Source organism: Electrophorus electricus, chromosome 4 (genome assembly GCF_041902795.1).
Source record: "Electrophorus electricus isolate QZ-2024a chromosome 4, ASM4190279v1, whole genome shotgun sequence".
NCBI classification, from domain to species: domain Eukaryota; kingdom Metazoa; phylum Chordata; class Actinopteri; order Gymnotiformes; family Gymnotidae; genus Electrophorus; species Electrophorus electricus.
The window spans coordinates 24,452,501-24,467,535 of record NC_137500.1 but is presented as its reverse complement, the minus strand read 5'-3'; the positions used below and the strand labels follow the sequence as shown (position 1 = coordinate 24,467,535).

At 48.7% G+C, this 15,035-nt stretch overlaps 1 protein-coding gene across 4 annotated transcripts in view; it reads right to left on the bottom strand.

The window, feature by feature from the left end:
- Positions 1 to 15,035, bottom strand: part of b4galnt4a (beta-1,4-N-acetyl-galactosaminyl transferase 4a) — an 81,196-nt gene that overhangs the window by 25,856 nt on the left and 40,305 nt on the right. For all 4 annotated transcript variants that reach the window (XR_014123282.1, XM_081712853.1, XM_081712855.1 and 1 more), the window contains exons 3-5: positions 7,584 to 7,682; positions 514 to 609; positions 272 to 362 (exon numbers count right to left, since the gene is read on the bottom strand). Coding sequence is in view for 3 of the 4 variants with exons in the window: in XM_081712853.1 (XP_081568979.1) it covers positions 272 to 362; positions 514 to 609; positions 7,584 to 7,682 (286 nt within the window). In the remaining variant the exon portion in view is untranslated. The remainder of the gene's footprint in view (positions 1 to 271; positions 363 to 513; positions 610 to 7,583; positions 7,683 to 15,035) is intronic.

Here is a 15,035-nt window from a genome sequence, read left to right as displayed (position 1 = left end):
TGTGTGTGTGTGTGTATGTGTGTGTGTATGTGTGAGTGTGTGTGTGTGTGTGTATGTGCGTGTGTGTGTGTGTGTGACTGAAAGTGTGTATGTATGTGTATACAGAGAGAATGTGTGTGTGTGTGTGTGTGTGTGTGTGTGTGTGTGTGTGTGATTTGGGGTTGACTGCTGTGGCTGCTGGCTTCAGAGTCTACGCGAGCGGCCACCACGTAAGCCTACAATGTCTGTTCTTGTGAATGAATATGTGAGCGCTGTCAGTACAAGCAATTACCATCTTTGTACGGATGAAGGTATCCAAACATCCTCAAGCCGTAGTTTTTCCATTTCGGAGCTACGGCCAGTTTCTTCACTGTGGTCCTTGTCTGGGGACGCAGGCAAACACTTTATGAAGTAAGCAACTTTCATGCTTACGTCAAGTCTTACACACGCTCACGCCTACACACACACTGGGAGAGAGAATGTTTCGCATCATAGATCCACAGGAGGCCTGCGCCATGCCGGAGCAACACTCACATGAGGGAAGAGCGGGAAATGAAGGTTCTTTCGGAGCTGAGCAATGGAGGAGCCACACCAGTCTTCAAACACGTGAAGGTTGGCCTGACCCTTGAACTGGGAGCGAGAGAGAGAGAGAGCGAGAGAGAGAGAGAGAGAGAGAGAGAGAGACAGAGAGAGAGAGAGAGAGAGGGAGAGAGGAGAGAGAGAGAGAGAGAGAGAGAGAGAGAGAGAGAGAGAGAAGAGAGAGAGAGAGAAGAGAGAGAGAGAGAGAGAGAGAGAGAGACAGAGAGAGAGAGAGACAGAGAGAGAGAGAGAGAGAGGGAGAGAGAGAGGAGAGAGGAGAGAGACAGAGAGAGAGAGAGACAGAGAGAGAGAGAGAAGAGAGAGAGAGAGAAGAGAGAGAGAGCGAGGAGAGAGAGAGAGAGAGAGAGAGAGGAGAGCGAGAGAGAGAGAGAAGAGGAGAGAGAGAAAGAGAGAGAGAGAGAGAGAGACAGAGACAGAGAGAGGAGAGAGAGAGAGAGAGAGAGAGCTCAGAGAGAGAGAGAGATTAGATGAGCTGAAGAAGTGAGCTGTAAGTAAAGGACCCGAAAGAGTTAGCGTAGTGAGTTTTCGGGGAGCAGGAACGCTGTGATCAATAGTCCTTCAGAATGAGCGTGTGTGAAGTCTTCCGCCTTTGATCCGCAGCTCTTTGGCCCAAGCTGACCGATGCTAGCCTGGTCCCAGATCAGTCAAGCCACCAGGAGGAGGTGGAGCCTCAAAGTGGCCACAGTGTCCCCCACTGGTATCAATACTGTAACAGCAGCTAAGTTCCTGCAGGAGCTGTACTGCTCATGTGCACAGAGAGTGACTTACACATTAATAAAACAAGACAAGACCCTAGTGATGGTGGCAGTGACCCTAGTGATGGTGGAGTGACCAGTGAACCCTAGTGATGGTGGCAGCCAGAGTTCTCCAGGGTAGGGTACGGCACGCACACACACGCGCACTCACACGCACGCACACACACACGCACGCACACACACACACGCGCACGCACACACACGCACGCACGCACACACACACACACGCACACACACGCGCACACGCGCACGCACACACGCAAACACACACATGCACACACACGCACGCACGCACACACACGCACGCGCACGCACACACACGCACGCACACACACGCACGCACGCACACACGCACACACACGCGCACACGCACGCACACACACACGCACGCGCACGCACACACACGCTCACACGCACGCACGCACACACACGCACGGACACACGCACACACGCAAACACACACATGCACACACACGCACACGCACGCACGCACACACGCACGCGCACGCACACACGCTCACACACGCACGCACACACACGCACACACGCGCACGCACACACGCACGTGCGCACGCACACACACGCACACGCACACGCACGCACACACACGCACACACACACACACACGCACACACACGCACACACACACGCACACACACACACAAGCACACACACGTGCACGCTGCAGAAAAAGAGGCCAAATACTGGAGTTGTACTAACAAGCACAAAGAAACAGACAAACAAAAAACAAATTGCAGACAAACAAAAAACAAATTGTGGCAAACAGCAAACAGGGCCCAAGCCAGACGCTGCAGGTAGCGCGCAGCCATTTCAGGACCTAGTGAATGCGGGCTCCGCCATGGCCGCTTACAGTGTTTGCGTTTGATAGAGTGAGCCATGATTGATTAGCATTACCCAGCATGCCTGTGACTGCGTCCCATATGGACTCCTCTAATGCCTTTCCAATGACAGTTAAGCCAAATCCAGTAACCTTGACAATGCCTTTAGCTTCATGTATTTTATTAATGACAGTCCAGTTCAGTCCCTGGCCCAGGGGGAGTTACTGTTTATTTTTCGCTGTTAGCTTGGTATTGATTCTCCCCCTCTGTTGAATTCCTCAAATTAAATCAATATAAGAAGATCAGGGCAACATTTCTTCAACACCCACTTTTGCCACAGCCGTACACGTGCGCCTCTCTCGACACACCCCCTCCACGCCCCTTTTGTTCCATTACATTAAAGCACAGTGTCCACTTGCGATGTTAAAAATGGTCCTGCTCTATATCCTTAAATCCTTAAATCTTTAAAGGGAAATCCCTCCCAAATTCTGTAGTTTTATACAGTATGTACAGCTGTACAATAATCTATGTTATCCAGTAAATTCATCTGAACAACAGCGCTGTTGTTTTATATAGTCTGTTTATCTGAACATAACGCAAGCATATTGTGTTAATATAACTAAATAAACTGCTAGTGCAAACATTTTTCTGTCAGAATTTACTCGTGACTTTGATGGACCGTATAAGATCCCAAACCCAGCACAGCCAGCGTATGACCCTGTATAACTACCCACTCAGCATGCATGTAGGGTAGTCACGGCGCCCCGCGTGCTTCAAAGTTAGCTAGCTAAGCTATAGTCCTAATCAGATCCGTTATCATGGTGTAATGGTGTAGTGTACACACATTCTCACACGGTCACGTGCCTTCACACAATACACACACACACACCTACATGCAGTACACCCCCCCTTTAAACAGCACATACACCCCTTCACAGCCATACAACTTCCTATAGTGCACACACCTTCATGGACACCCTCTGCCCACACGCAGAACACGCACCCTTGCACGGCACACACACCCTCACACAGTACAGACGCCCTTACGCAACACCCCCTTACAAAGCACACATACCCGCGCACAGAACATGCGCCCTCATATAGTGCCGACACCGTTAACACAGTACACACGCCTGCACACAGCGCACACACCCTCAATATACTGCTAGTATTGGTTCTGTTCCATATGGCGCCGTGGTGACACTGAGGTTTTATATTTTCTGCAAAATTATACTCCTTATTTCTTATCCCATTACTGTTAGCCTACAGGAACAGTATTACACCAGGACATACTGGTGTTGAATTGTATTGCATACTCACTTTGTATCAAATTATATCTCACACTTTCCTGTTTTATTGACAAAACAAACATGGTTCTGTTTTTTTCATTATTGCCACTGTGTTTTTTCTATATAAAGTTACAGAACTGCAGTGCACAGCACCCTACAGGTGGCCCAGGGGGACACGCCAGGCTGAGGTTTGCGTTTGGTGGGGCAGATGTGCTCAGAGAACATGGTGATGTTAGGTGTTCCTTTTCGAGCGGCCGAGAGACTCCACCATGTGCAGGCTCTTTCTGTAGCCTGTGTGGGTGTGGGTGGGTATGTGTATGTATTTGTGGAGTGGTGTATTAAAATACCTTACAAAGAGGTGTCTACATCATAGCATGAGCAGATCAGCAGAAACACACACACACACACACACACACACACACACACACACACACACACACACACACAGACTCCTGTGGAAGCACTACACAAATTTGTACCACCTCTACATCTCTACAGTTTTACCACCAATAAAACCTCTAAATAAATAAATAAATAAATAATATGCATAAGGTATATGAGCTGGACACTCAAAAGTCCAGTTGGGAGGAAGCCCAGACAGTGGTAGAGAACAACAAGACTTCCAGAGTTTTCCACGACTTCTAGCTCCAGATAAGAAAGTAGTGACGAACCAGACAGACAATGAGACAGCCGATGAAAAGTGAACCTACAGCAGCGGCGACTGATGTGACAGTTCCAAGTGACATCCAAAGGATGTGCGATATGAAAATCTGGAAGAACACCGGGGACTGAAAGACAAAACGGGGAGAAGGCGGGCAGGTTATCCGAGCGATGATAGGGGAACGTGAGGCTGTACGCTGCAGGAGGGACTCCAACGCATCCCAGGAGTGACATCAGTCTCGCCCCTTAGAGCCCAATACTAGGAGGAGCGAGAATACTGCACTGCACTCCCAGACTTCCAGGCCTCTGGTAGAAGGCTCCAGTGTAAGGAAAAAGATATGACCGCCCACGGGAAAGGTGAGACGGGATGTTTTTTTGTTTTTTTTAAACATACAGTACATGCACACGCACAAACACCCACAGTCGTGCTTAAAAGGAACAAGCTCTGCAAAGGCCTCTGCACATCACAACACCTTCCGAGCTGCTGCTTCCCTCCAAGCAGGGTGCATTTCCTAGGTTCTAACAATACGCGCTCAAAAACAGTACAAGTGACCTTGGCCTCCCGGCGCAGACGAGCGGATCAGTCTCGCATGTCGCCAGCGCGTCTGCAGCATTAGAGATCTCCCGCCGCATAGCAGCGACAGCCACCTGCCTTCCGCGCTGCCGCCCACGCCCCGTGGAGGAACCGTGCGCGCTAAAAACGGGACGCCAGGCGGCGCGGGAAAACGGTACGCCGCGCCTCGGGATGACAGGCTTTCGCGTCATTTGTCGTGGATAATCCCTGTGGGTTGGGGCGCGCGTGCGACGTGACGTGCTAGACTGTCGCACGTCCGTGGGTGTCTGATGCGCGCCCGCTCCCCGAGGACAAACCTCGGCTGCATTTTAACAAGCACTCTCCGAATCAGGAAGGCGCCACCAGGGAGTGCACGGGGGTGCACCGTGGCTGCTGCAGACAACAGAGATCGTCTCTCATGTGCATGTGACCTTTTTACACCCCCGGAGAAAGATGCAATTGATACAGCATATGTTCAACTGAATTACATAAGGGTGTGAGATGGCCGTGAATAACTGGACTGTCCTATAAGAGCAGGTAACATAAAGGAAGGAAGAGAACACTGGAGAAAGAAAAAAGAAAGAAAGAACGAACATCAGAAAATCCTTTTTTCCCCCAGTTTTCCAGTAGCTAAGGGAAAAGTCTGTAAGACCCTTCAGAATGGAGAAACCGTTGAAACCAGGTCTTTCCATCCAAGTTATCATGCAAACCATTATTATCTCCAAAACATCCCACTTGAAAATTCCTCATTATCACTGCTTTCATAATGAACTAATTAAGAGGTAATAAAGAACTCATTAACGGCTTCGCTTTTATCTGCTTGCAATATGAAAGGGATGAAAGGTCATTTTTAAATGAGAGATGCTGCTCAAAGCCCCTGATAAGGCTGTCTCCCACATCTCCTGCGCAGCCGGGCCTCCAGGACCAACCTCGCTCTGGTTCCAGGGTGAAGAGGTGGAGTTGTGCCTGGTGGCGCCCACAGGTGGGATGGCGCTCTTTTGCGCTCTTCTGAAGAGCCGGAGCCGTGGCCGCGCCTCCGTCGAAGGGGCGGAGCCGGGGCTCGTTAAAACGCAGGAGGGAGGAGGCGCCTGGGGCGGACAGCCGAGCTGCTGCTTCGTTTGTGTCCAGACCGTGTGTCGATTAAAACCTCCGCCACGTCGCCCGTGCTGGTCTCTGGCTGTGCGCTCTCTATGCCCCGCTCGGCATGCTGGCCAGGTCCACGCGACCCTCTTCCCCTGCTACCTTCACAGCGCTCCGCGCCTGCTCACCTGCGAACTACTGGGGTCAGAGCTCGTGGCAGGTCTGAAAATGTCCCTCCCGTCTGTCACGGGGGAGACTGTGTCTCAGGGACAAAGACAGCAGATGGTAGAAAGGAAGGGAGAACACAGTCTCCCAGGTGAGGCATGACAGACCTGCACCAGCAAGGCAGAAAATAGGAAGGAGGCAATGGCCCATCTTAAGAAAACGTTGTCCAATTTTGTACGTGTCATGGCCATAACACAGCACCAGTGCAGTTAGCTGCATCGCCTCTGGAGATACGTCGGACGCTTGTTTGCGTTCTGGCGCGATGAAGAACCCGCATGGCATGTTATGTAAATGAATGACAAACACTCTCCTCCACACATGTTCAGGCGCTTAGGCGCCATGTGGAGAGCCAGCAGCTTGTTAAACGTGAGTGAGCGAGTTACAAGCCATGTCCATGAGGTGCTATAGAAATCAAACTGGCATAAGATTTCACAGCGTGCTGTGTAGAGAAATCAGACTGGTGGCGTAAGTCACAGCACGCTGTGTATAGAAATCAGACTGGCGTCGGTCATAGCACGTTGTGTATAGAAATCAGACTGGCGTCGGTCATAGCACGTTGTGTATAGAAGTCAGACTGGCGTCGGTCATAGCACGTTGTGTATAGAAATCAGACTGGCGTAAGTCACAACGTGCTGTGTATAGAAATTACACTGGTGTAGGTCACAGCGTGCTGTGTATAGAAATCAGACTGGCGTAAGTCACAACGTGCTGTGTATAGAAATTACACTGGTGTAGGTCACAGCGTGCTGTGTATAGAAATCAGACTGGCGTAAGTCACAACGTGCTGTGTATAGAAATCAGACCGGCGTAGGTCACGGCGTGCTGTGTATATATTGGAGGATGAGCAGAACCCCCGCCCCCCTGCCCCACACACACACACACACACACACACACACACACACTAGTGTGTGATGCAGGAAGAGAAATACATCCTCGTAATCAGGCAAAAATGTCACGCGTGTTGTCTCTGTTCAAAAAATAAAAGCACCTCTGTTCTTCTGCTGCTTGTAACTCTGACCTTCCTGCCTGAGGCTGCCGCGGCACGCCTGACTGTCACTCCTGGCCACACTGTTAAAACGCCTTTTAAGTTCAAAGCAGATTACCAGACATACTTTTCTCCCATTATTTTAAGGGAGACGGCTAAAACTAGACACATATAATTAGAAAAGGTAATTTCACCGCAATGTAAGGCAGCCGAAATGACATTTCTCACTGGCAAATAGACTTCCGGAAGCCTCAGGGAAAACGAAGCCTGCCTCTTCAATCAGTAACCGATCCGACATAAACCTGCAGCCACCGAACCGACGGCAGCGTCCAGTGAGATGCGTCAGGGGCTTCTGAGGCTGAGGGGCTAAACACATCCAGGAAGCTTAGTTTAGCTAATCCAGCAATATCACAGCTCTCACTACGTGTTTCACTCAGTGCTCGGAAACATCTCAGAGAAACTCGATTTCCTGCGATATGAGGAAGTGATTGGAAAAACATGTTCCACAGTTACAGTCGTGTTATGTTTTGAATACTGGGGGGGCCATTCATGATTATTATTATAGTGTCAAATTCATAATCAAAGTGTAAAGCAAAGTAGAGAACAATGTGTCCTTACATCAGGTTTCCATGGCAACTTCTTGTGCTTCTGGGAGAGAAACTTCCGGATCTGAGGCTGGTCTCTGCTGTCAGAGCCGCCAGTATGGAGCTCATCCTCCTGTAGACATATAGGTAGAGAGAGAGAGAGAGAGAGAGAGAGAGAGAGAGAGAGAGAGAGAGAGAAAATGAAAAATAAAATACATGATTACATTAAAACAGATGCAAGTTCTGTTTCAGAATCCTTTTGATCATATAATGATAGAATGCTGTAATTCCCATTATAGATAACATGTATGATGCTGGTAATAATATTAGATTTTTGGTAAAATGGTAATAAAGTGTACCTAACTGACTCAGCCTCATTACATATTGCTTATTATTCTATTTTATTTATACTGTAGATGTAAATGTAGTGGCATAGTGGTTATAAGATAAGGATCAATGCTAACCCCCAAAAAGAATCATCATATCTATTGAAACCCAAAGTTTTTTTTTATCACTATATGAAAGTGTGAATATTTGTCATTCTAGTATTTACCATTCACATTTGACATACGATGACTTTAATGATTTACACTGCCATGTTCATTTTCTGATTCAGTATAAATGTCAGCATAAACTTTTTATGTGTCTTCCTTTTCAAAAGGCTCTTAAGAAATGATGACGCCCACTATTTGAAATAAAGAAAGAAAAATAATTACTTAAAAAAAAAAAAAAAAAAAAAAAAAAAAACCTGACTGGAACGCCACAGTCGGGTAGAACAATACTGCCACTGCTCCAGCGATCGTCGGTTCGGGCAGGGACAGCGAGGCTTCGACTGGCAACTAAAAAGCACTTTATTTCCTTTAACGGCAGCATGTGGGAGATGAAGGCCTGTCTTTATTAACAACGAGCACGCACACACGGCAGCCGCGTCCGTTCTTAGCTGCCGAGACGTCCGCTCCGCGCACTCGGCCAGACGCGGCCACGCAACCGAAACGCTTGCCCGCGCTTAACAACTGCTCTTCCCGGTTTCATTTTTTTATTATTCTATTTTATGATAAGCCTTTTTCCCCCCTCTCAGTCACGCTAATGGGGTATGTGCGGGAATCGATGCTAAACTCATAAGAGGAGCGTTTTCATTAGTAGATATAGTGCAGCGGTGGATTTGGCTTTATGTCAAGGCGCTGCTCTCTCTTGGCTCGGCCTTGCGTCAGCGCTCCCTGAGAGTCGCCAAAGGACACGATGGCGTTAGCCGGGCATGACATGTCCCAGCTGCCTCTCCGGGCCGCGCTCGGTCCCGGTCCACACACGTTGGGCGAGCTCCGGATATATATTGCGTGGTTGGTCTTGGCGAGACGCCTACACATGGTGCATCACTAAAACAAGAAGAAGAAGAAGAAGAAGAAGAAGAAGAAGAAGAAGAAGAAGAAGAAGAAGAAGAAAAAAAGCAGCCTGCCCGTCTTTTAAAACTAATTTCTGACTACTTATCTTATAGCAGAGTGCATAAAACGGTTGGAACTGTGCAAGAGTGATTTAATAAGCCTGAATTTTGGAAGGCGTCTCATTTCGGCCTCAAATGTGTCGTCAGATGACAGCAATTACATGTTAGCTCCTCCTACTCCCATTTCCCAGAGACACTGCAAAAGCTGATCTCAGATCTGCTGATTAGGGCAAGCGGAGTGTGCCACGCTCCGAAACAGAGCCTGGATGTCAGGATGCAGCAGGAACGGCAGTATGCATGGAATATCAATGAGGTTAATTAATTCTTCTCGTTAAAGAGTAAACAGGCCGGCTCTGAAAATGGGAGTCGGGGGCATATTTTTCACGTCGGGTTATCCACGGGCAGCGCGAAAACGAGCCCTTCAACTAATCAAATTTTAATTTTCTCAACCTGGCAATATAAGAGATAATGACCTGAGCGGGTTGGATCATCGCTCTCCTTCATCTCAGATTCAGATCTGAAAACAAATGTGCGTGGCTAAATTGTTTCTTTGGACCTAAATGCCTTCATCCATTAAGGTAATTCACTGAGTCGACACAGTAGCAGTAATGTTCCTGTCTTTTTTTTGTCTGGAAAGATGAGGGGAAAAAACAAAACAACAAACTTTTCATAACAGCTCCATAATCTCCCCTTCGCCAGTGCCGCTGTACAATTCCCCCCAGCATTGTTACGGCTCGCGCTATTAGGGAGCATTGGGGAGAGCAGGGTGTGTGGACAGAGTCTTGGCACGCTTCAAACGAAGGGCGGGCCGGACCCCTACGATCCACTCCTGGCCTTCGGTAAATACCGCACGGGGAACCAAATTCATGTTACTTTTGCATGGGTCGCCATGGAGACTACCACGACGGAGGCCTCGGGTCGTAACCCAGTTTAGGCACGCTGTGTCTGCTGAGAGGACAGTGACCAGGACAATATAAGCCAGTGGGGGAGTGTGAGATACAACACACACACTGGAAAGTGTCTCTGAGAAAGGAAAGAGACAGAGAAGGACAGGCACAAATAGCAGCACTTCATACATTATCAGCAGGGAGGAAACCGCTGACAAGAAAAACCAGTGTGCAAGTGGTGGACGATTAGTCATGAAATTGCAACGCTTTAGTTAGAGAGAAAGAGAAACAGACAGATAAAGAGAGTGAGGGGAAAAAAAAGTGAGCCAACAAATCTGGCAAACACTTCTGAATGGGCTTCCAGGGGAAGTTTGAAACAATACATTGTCATGCAAATCCAGTGGCAAACTTTAAATGATGGCATAATTAATCTATCCAAATCTGACATCCCATAACAACTAGCAAGCAAACAGTCATTAACGAATGAATCATATTAATAAAAGAACAGTTCCATCGCTGCTCACCATGGACAGAGAGAAAACAATCGCTCACATCGGGGTGGGGGTGGGGGGGAACCGGAGATGACATCATCACTCACCTCTGTTCGCTCCCTGAAGGATTGTGAAGTGTCGCACTAATTACACACACTTCATTCGCACTCCACTCACCCTGGCTAGGTGCGTGGGTGTGTTAAAGTGGTGCGTAAACAATAAACACACTAGTGTCTTCCACATCTGCAGCAGGTCCAAAAGCAAACCCAGCAGAGGGAAACAGCACTGAGCTGGCTGGGTGGGTGGGTGAGGTTGGGATGTGGGAGCACTGCTAGTTACACCAATCAGAACACTTCTTGTTCCCATTCAAAGTTCACAGGAGGTGGTTTCACTGATCACAGAAGGTGGTCTTTCAAACACCACCCAGACTAATTCGGTGATGATCTGAGTGAAATTTCCGAAGGGGAGGGTCTCCCCTCCGTGCGGTCGCCTCCGCATCGCCGTTGTTACGCCAAAGAGGAGGCTTTCAACTAAGCCCCCGATCACGCACAGCTGCAGGCCCGAAACGGAGCAGCGCGATGCCCGCGGCAAGGCACCTGGGAAATGATGAAGCTCCTTACTCCGCTAAGTGTGATTATTTGGCCGCTGCTGAATTATTCATTCCTGAGGGTCCGGGAGCAGGCGGGGGACGGGCGGGGATGGGCGGTCAAACATGGGCACGATGCAGCCGATAGCTCGCCTGACGGAGGGGCAGGATTAACAGGGCCCATCGACGTGGTGCGCGAGGGCGTTTTGGGGCCCCGGAGAACAGAGCAGCGTGACCCGAGGGGATGAGAACGCGCGTTAGCACCCCGGCACGCCGGCCAAACATGGAACCGATGGGACAAGCTCACTTTCCCGCCTCTCAAGGCCGGCAGCAGGGCTCTGGGGGTGCGTGGTCAGCAGACCGCTGTCCGTGTGAAAGGGTGGACGCGCGGCAGGCATGAGCCGAGGAACAGGGTGGTCCGGATGGGACGGGGCGATGCTCGTTGCCAGTGGGAACGGCCGCGGTCACACCCGCTCGTTTCCAGGGGTCTGGCCAACCTGCGGTGTGACTCCAGGTCACCTTCCACTGGTTGCCTAGTGCAGACGGGCAGCAATGGCCTGGGATGGAGGAATGGAAAGAGGAGGGTGAATGAAACTCTAACTAGGAGATGGAACAGTTGGTCATAGTGGTAGTTATTATCTATCCTCCCATCCACCATTCCAGAACGTCCTCCCCCCCAGTGTATGGAGTTTGAAAACAACTCTATGAAAGCTGTGGGGGGTTTTTTTTTAGACACAAGCCTCTTTATGTCTAGTTACTGGTTCTTATTTATAGTGCAGACAATTAACGACATGCCTACACCTTCATTATGGCGTCTACCATCTTGACTGAGTCACCTTCTAGAAAGAGTGGCTCGTCTTTCTGGGCTCTGGAGCTCTCTGGCGTATCCCTGCTGTTGCCACACAGGTCTGATTCCCATCAGTCTCGTCAGCTCCGCTCACACTGGCCTGGCTTCTCACACACCCCATCAGCTCTGACAGCTGCTAGAGCCGTCAGCTCGGTGCCACGGCAGCAGCCGCAAACACACTGCTCATCTACACTCGGCTGTGCCAAGACACACTACTGTGGGAATGAGAGAGAGAGAGAGAGAGAGAGAGAGAGAGATGGAGATAAATAAAAAATGAGCTCCAAAAAATATTGGGCTAAAGAGGATACGAGAGAAGGAGAGAAGGAAGATTAAGAACAGTACGCGAGACAAAAGTGCACGAACAAAGAGAGAACGAGAATTTGAGAATGAGAGAGAGAGAGAGAGAGAGAGAGAGAGAGAGAGAGAGAGAGAAAGCAGGGAACAGCAAGCAAGCGAGACCTGACACGTGGAGGGTTTCACATTCAGTAGAGTCTCTGCTGTTACCTCACGCTTGTCAGTCAGAGTCAGGAGCGTCCCCTCCTCCCCCGCCTCTGAGCCAGGACCGCCTGCTTCCCCCCACAGCCCTAACGAACCGAGCGACGCCTCTCGCTGACCTCCCTCCGGGCCGAACGCAAATGAAATGGCCCCTTTCATTCTGTCATTAACGATCTGTTTGACAGTGTTAAGCTGGCCGGCAGGCTGACCAGGCAGGCTAAGCGTTTTAAAAGATTATTATTTTTTTTAAAAAAAGGAGGAGACTCATGTTTAATCCTTCAGCTGAAAGACCTGCAGGTTTTTGGGGTTTTTTTGGTACACACTAAAATGCAAATAATTAACTTTAAGAGAATTCTTTATGTTTATGGAAATGGCCTGCAATGACTCATTTGATAAACAAATACGCTGGTGTCAGGCCTTGACTGAATGTGTTGTGTGTGTGTGTGTGTGTGTGTGTGTGTGTGTGTGTGTGTGTGTGTGAGATTAACTGGTTTAGACAAATGGGACAAGTTGAAAGTGGGAAATATATGGTGTATATTAGTAACTACAGCATCAACGATGATATTTATAATATTCACACATGGGTTTCAAATTCAGGTGCAAGCAAGGATAAAACAACAAACAAAACCCCAGACTTACTGAAAACAAAACTACATCTAATTGCACTTTTGAGACACTCATACAAAGACATAGCACTACCTTTACTCCCTGACTAACAGCAAAAACATTCAGAAAACCACTATCAAGCATAGCGGCAGTCACACACTACACCCAACACTGCACACAAATGTAAAAAAGGGCAGCCAGTTCCAAAACCGAGCAAGTGAAGGGTCAGAGTTCAACACCAAGCATGGGTATTTTAACAGAAGATGAGAATTGCAGCCCAAAAAACGTCTCTCGGTCTTGTGGACATTACACGTGGCACCTTAAACTAGGCATGCAGTGAGTCAGTACTGAATCACACTTCTGACCGAGCTACGCGATAGGCTTGGGCCCGGCTGGCATCCCTGGCCCTTCGCAAAGCACTGTGGAAGAAAGGGATCAGGAAAAGGTCAAGCTTGGCTCTGCACGGGTCCGCTCGGTTACACGACCTCTACAGGGTCACGTGGCCTTCATGACTAACAAGAACAGAGGCAGCCTAAATCAAATCAAACTGCATCTCTGATCAATAGCACTTTCTGGTTCAGCTCATCTAACATATAAGTATATAAAATGCACACTCTGAAAACCCAAATGCCATAATCTGCTCATGACAACAGGGATACTCGGGCCTTTACTTGTAGCGCTGGTCTCTGAGTTATTAGCTCTGTAATAAGCTTACAGCTACTCCACCACTGGTCAGGACATTTTGGCAGAACCCCCTTGACACACACACACACACACACACACACACACTAAGAAATCCACTGAGGCGTTGCTCAGCATTGGCTGATATAATGCAAAACTATAGGCCCTGGTTCACCCAGACAAAGAAACTGAGCTAAAGGGGAGAAGAACCAGCCAACACAACAGCTTTTTTATTTAAGTGATTAAATGCACAAAAACTCTGTGTGTGTTTGTGTGTGTGTGTGTGTGTGTGTGTGTGTGTGTGTCTCTGTGTGTGTGTGTGTGTGTGTGTGTGTGTGGGTGTGTGTTGAGCGAGATGAGAAGGTGTCTGCTACCACTAAGGGCCAGCATATGCAGAACAGGATGTGAGATTGTGCGATTGCGAGTGAGTGAGAGAGAGAGGCAGGGTGAGCTAAACCCTGGTATATCTGGGGATTCATCATCTCTTAATCTCTCTGTTTGTCTCCGCTCTTTCTTTCTGAAGTAACTCTCATGGTTTCCAGCCTCTCTCTCTCTCTGTCTCTCTACACGTACACACTTCACATGCCTCAGCCAAATGAAGTCTTAGTCAGTTTTCAGTGCGCTCTGTGTTCAGACGTGTTCCCGTGTCCGGACACACTCCCGTGTCCGGACACATTCTTGCCCCTCCTGACCCACAGCTTAATTTAATGAATGTGCAATATGGGACTATGTGCACTCAATTTCTAAAAGGTCCTCCCAATAACAGTCCATTTAGCCTTTATGCTGTGCGTCTGACCGTCTGGGCCGTGCAATTACTCCCACTCACGTTCCTCTTTTGCAATGACCCCATCCTTACTTATTCTCTCTCTCTCTCTCTCTCTCCAATGGTTCTGCTCCAAACCACAGTGAGTGTGTGTATAGCTCTTGCTGAGTGTTGGCCAGATTGACACACACTGTAATGCTGGAAGCTCAGGAGGAGGATGGGACGAAGGCTCACTCGCGGCTAAGAGAGCTCACTTATAACATTAGTGTGTGCTCAGCTGACCAGTCAAGAAACATGACACTTTCAGGTCAGATTGTGTGTGTGTATGTGTGTGTGTATGTGTGTGTGTGTGTGTGTGTGTGTGTGTGTGTGTATGAGCATGTCTATACAAGAAACCGATACTTGAGAGACAGCGACAGGCAAAGAAAACAGCCACCGTTGCTGCATGCTGCCACTGCTGGCCCTTACATAATGAAGTGTGAGACAACACCCAAACACACACAAACACTCCAACCCAAACACTCACACAAACACTAATCCAAACACTCACGCAAACACTCCAAACAAAACACTCACGCACACTCTAACCAAAACACTCACACAAACACTAACCCAAACACTGACGCAAACACTCCAACCAAAACACTCACACAAACACTCTAACCCAAACACTCATGCACACTCCAACCAAA